The sequence below is a fragment of the Oryza glaberrima genome, chromosome 6 (assembly GCF_000147395.1).
Source record: "Oryza glaberrima chromosome 6, OglaRS2, whole genome shotgun sequence".
In the NCBI taxonomy this organism is placed as follows: Eukaryota; Viridiplantae; Streptophyta; class Magnoliopsida; order Poales; family Poaceae; genus Oryza; species Oryza glaberrima.
The window spans coordinates 3,648,058-3,652,071 of NC_068331.1; the positions used below are offsets into that span (position 1 = coordinate 3,648,058).

Here is a 4,014-nt window from a genome sequence, read left to right on the forward strand (position 1 = left end):
TTATGTAAGGAGGCTATGTAAAAATTTTCATAATTTTTCAATACTTGTAGTAGGTCAATCAATTGTCATGTATTAAAGAGCATTTTAGTTATTTTTTTTGAAAAGTATCAACCCCAATGGTTTAATGTAGAAAAAATTGACAAAGTCATGGCATATTATGGAGGAAGACAAAGTCGATGGAAAATCGTTGAACTGGAGTAAACACAGTTGTATATATATAATAGATTCTCTGTCATGCACTCTGAGTGCAATAGGGATGACCTGGAGAGACCATACTACACAATTTGTTATAAAACCGACACCGATAACACATCAATAACCAAACGCCGAAGACCATAGAAGATCCAAACTTGATGATGACACCAAGACATGACATTGTTAACGAGGCTGGTTCAGCCGAGTCTTACATCTAGCCTCTGTGTCATCATCAGTTTGGATCTTCTATGGTGTTCTTCGGTGTCCAGTTTCCTGTGTCGATTTCAGCCTTTGGGGCCTGTTTTCCACAAGACTGGCTCGCAATTCCTTGTGAGTTGCAGAGTTTTCCAAGAGATAAAAAGAAAGGAACTTGCCATTTTGCCAAGACGAGAGCAGTGGAAGGCAAGGGCAAGGCGTCCGGAAAATACAAAGGCGTCAAAACCCGTTGATCGACTTCTAAGATACCAACCACACGACGGTCCATATATATATCAAGGGATAAACTTCATATATACATTTTCAAGACCGAGCGAGAAGTTTGTCAACCGATTGAGCACTCTCCAGGAGACTCCAATGGTCCCAAACATGGCAACAAATTAAAATGATCACAAATATTGTCTTAGCTTCAACAACACACATATAGATTTGCTGCCATATTTTTATTTATTAATATAGTCTGGATCACCATATATATGCGCTATCTTTATGAATAGCTAATTAGATGTTCATAACATGTGTGTTCCATTGTTCAGCAGGAACATCGATCAGCTTCCGGCCACACAAACTTATCACTTATCAGCTGCTCCCTCCTCCTTTGGAGTTGCAGCTTCAGCCATCTTCATCTGCTGATCATCCCAGGCCTTCTGCGACTGCGCCTGCATCTCCATCATCCACCGCTCTATCTCAGGGTTGTACAGCAGCGGAACCCAGAACGGTGTGTCGACGTTGTTGTTCACGGCGGCGGCGGCGGCGTTGTTGTTGGAGGGGGTCGCCGGAGCAATGTGCCCGGCACCGGGGCCGTGCCCGACGGCGCCGACGACGGCGTGCAGCTGGCCGCCGCCCAAGTTGTTGTTGTTGTTGTTATTGATTTCATGGTGACCGTCGTCGTCGTCGCCGCCGTCGGCTTCCATGGCCGCGGCGATCTCCATCATGTGGAAGTAGTTGTCGGCGTACATGGAGATCTGCTCCGGCGTCTTGCGTCTGACGAAGCACCTCGAGATGTTTCTCCAGTCGCCACGCCCGTACACACGCATCCCAGTCAGAAACAGCCTGCGGGAAAAAAAGATTTGATTAAATTAATTAAGTTCTTCTCTTGAGCTGTTTAATTAGCTAGCTTGCTAACCTTGCAATTGTTTCCAAATTAAGGTTACTAAAGAAATCTGTTCACTTCCTAGAAATGAAATTGGTGTGGTATAGAAACTGATATGATTAATTAATGAGCTGTCATTATGACTGAAGAAGTGCATGTATGTTTTATTTCCTAGAAATGAACGAAATTAAATGTGGACTTTGTGAGTAAATACTACTCCCTCCATTCCATAATATAAGGCACAACCATTTTTCTTATATGTTCCATAATATAAGACATACATGCAAGCATGCAATTAAGAGCAGGTACAATAGCGGGCTATAAGCCAGCTGCAAATATATTTTAAGGAGATAAATGAGGAGAGAGAAGGGCAGCGGGCTACAGATTTGTAGCCAGCTGTAGCATGGACTCCAAGACACCATGCGTGTATGACAGGTGGGACCAGGTATTAATAGTGTAGTATGTAACTATTGTATGAATGAGCTATTAGATTGGCTATAGATAAATTGGAGCTAGTAGTTGGCTATACTATTGACCTTGCTCTAACTATGACATATTCTCCATTAAATTATTACTTTTTGAAATCATCCACTCTCATGTTATCTAATCCTATTAGATGCATGCATTAGTATTTATTAGGATGATCCAAACTACAAGATGATAATAATTATTTCTTGGTCTTTGAATTAAGGGTGGTTGTGCCTTATATTTTGGAATGGAGGGAGTTCTCCACTACTCCTTTGCTACTGCCTACTACTACGTCCAAATTAGACATGATGTTTTCTTATTAAAAAAACAAAGAACTTTTAATTCTAAGGTCAACTTTAAATATGTAAGCAATCGAGATATCCCATCGGCTATGTATACTATATTTTGTCATCTTAATAGTGCCAAACTATGAACATAAACAATGAATTTTCATTTATCTAGACAGAGTTCCAAATTACTACTACATATATACTGTAGCAAAACGGGTTAAAAGAATAATATATTTTGACTATATACGGATCACTACTTCATTATATATAAACAACAAAAACTAAAAGGTTATTACTATCAATTTATCATACATCACTTACACTATATTTTTTTTATTAAAGAACTAGTACATCACTACACAAAATAAAAAGAAAACAGTACAACACACGCTTTAATTTTGGACGTGCTTAACCAGTAAATAATTTACATATATATATATCCAAAAGACTGGAATTTTAATTAAACATGCACAGAAACTAAAAGTTAATTAAATTTTCATCTCCAAAAGAATGGAATTTTGATTAACTAAACATGCAAAGAAACAAAAAAAAATCATGTCATAAATCAAAGTAGAAGACGTATATACAGATGAAGAATCAACCTGTGCTCATAATCAGTCCAAAGCACATCGTCATCAGCATCGTCCTGGTTCACCACCTCACCGTCCCCGCCGTTCACCGCCACCGCCCCCTCCTCCATAGGAGCTCCACCAAACACCATGCCGTCGTTGTTGTTCACAACGGGCATGCCGCCGGCAAAAGTAGGGTGGACGACGGCCGCGGCATCGCCGGTGCTGCCGGCGTCGTGCGGCTGCGCCGCCGTCTCCACCGTGAGATTAACGTACAGATCGATTACCTGGACCATGGTCTACCTATAGCACATACGATAATTTTTAGGGGAAACCTTTTACTTGAACTTTTAGGTAATTATAGTGTAACTAAGTATTACTAGGGTGTAAATTTATTTTAGATATCAAAACTAAGTAAAACTAGCTTAGTGGTAGATAGGCTGTGCAAATGAGTAAGAAGGTGCAGGTTTGAGTCCTTGCAACTATTCATCTATGTTTGTGTGTAAGAACCTTATTTATGGATGGAGAATATATATATATATATATATATATATATATATATAATATGAATTATTAAAAATCTATTTATGAATGAATACTAGTGATTTTCGCCAGTCCGCCTCAGCACAAAAAACACATTGGAAACTCATTTTCATATCCCTTGAGAGACACATACTCTTGGTTTATGAAATTTAAGAGGGTGCAAATGAATAAATGAGTAAGAGGGTGCGGGTTCCAGTCCTTGCAACTATCTATTTACGTTTGTGTGTAAGAACCACATTTATGGATGGAGCACACATATATAGCAAAACCTGCATGGAGTGGAAACCTGTGTGCCGAGACGGAGCGACGAAAACCACTGATATATATTGAAAAACCACTGAGTACCAGTGGTTTTCGCCGCTCGGCCTTGGTATACAAGTTTCCACTCCATGTAGGTTTTACTATTTGTGCGCTTCTTCCATAAATGAAATTATTGGATGCGTGTATAAATGCAAAGATTTTTTTATATGTTTCCATGGTATATATGCCTGTTATATTAAATGTGCAAGCATATAGACACCTAACCTTTAAATTATTAAAAAAATATATTCATGAACAAATACCACTGGTTTTTGCCACTTCGCCTCGGCACATTGGTTCCTATTCCAAAAAAGAATTATTAAAAAATTTTCGTTGCTCT

The 4,014-nt window shown here is 39.1% G+C and overlaps 1 protein-coding gene across 1 annotated transcript; it reads right to left on the bottom strand.

Annotated features, from left to right (window-relative positions):
* Positions 1-983: 983 nt before the first annotated feature.
* On the bottom strand, positions 984-3,127 carry LOC127775832 (transcription factor SRM1-like). Its single transcript, XM_052302137.1, has 2 exons — positions 2,865-3,127; positions 984-1,464 (listed from the first exon to the last, which is right to left on the bottom strand). Exons 1-2 carry the CDS (start codon positions 3,125-3,127, stop codon positions 984-986), a joined length of 744 nt encoding a protein of 247 aa, XP_052158097.1.
* Positions 3,128-4,014: the final 887 nt, after the last annotated feature.

Bases quoted from the DNA above. Each gene is read 5' to 3' on its own strand.
- LOC127775832 (XM_052302137.1), bottom strand. From the start codon at position 3,127: ATGGTCCAGGTAATCGATCTGTACGTTAATCTCACGGTGGAGACGGCG. The intron at 1,465-2,864 runs GTTGATTCTTCA...TTTTTCCCGCAG, and splicing joins TGGACTGATTATGAGCACAG to GCTGTTTCTGACTGGGATGC.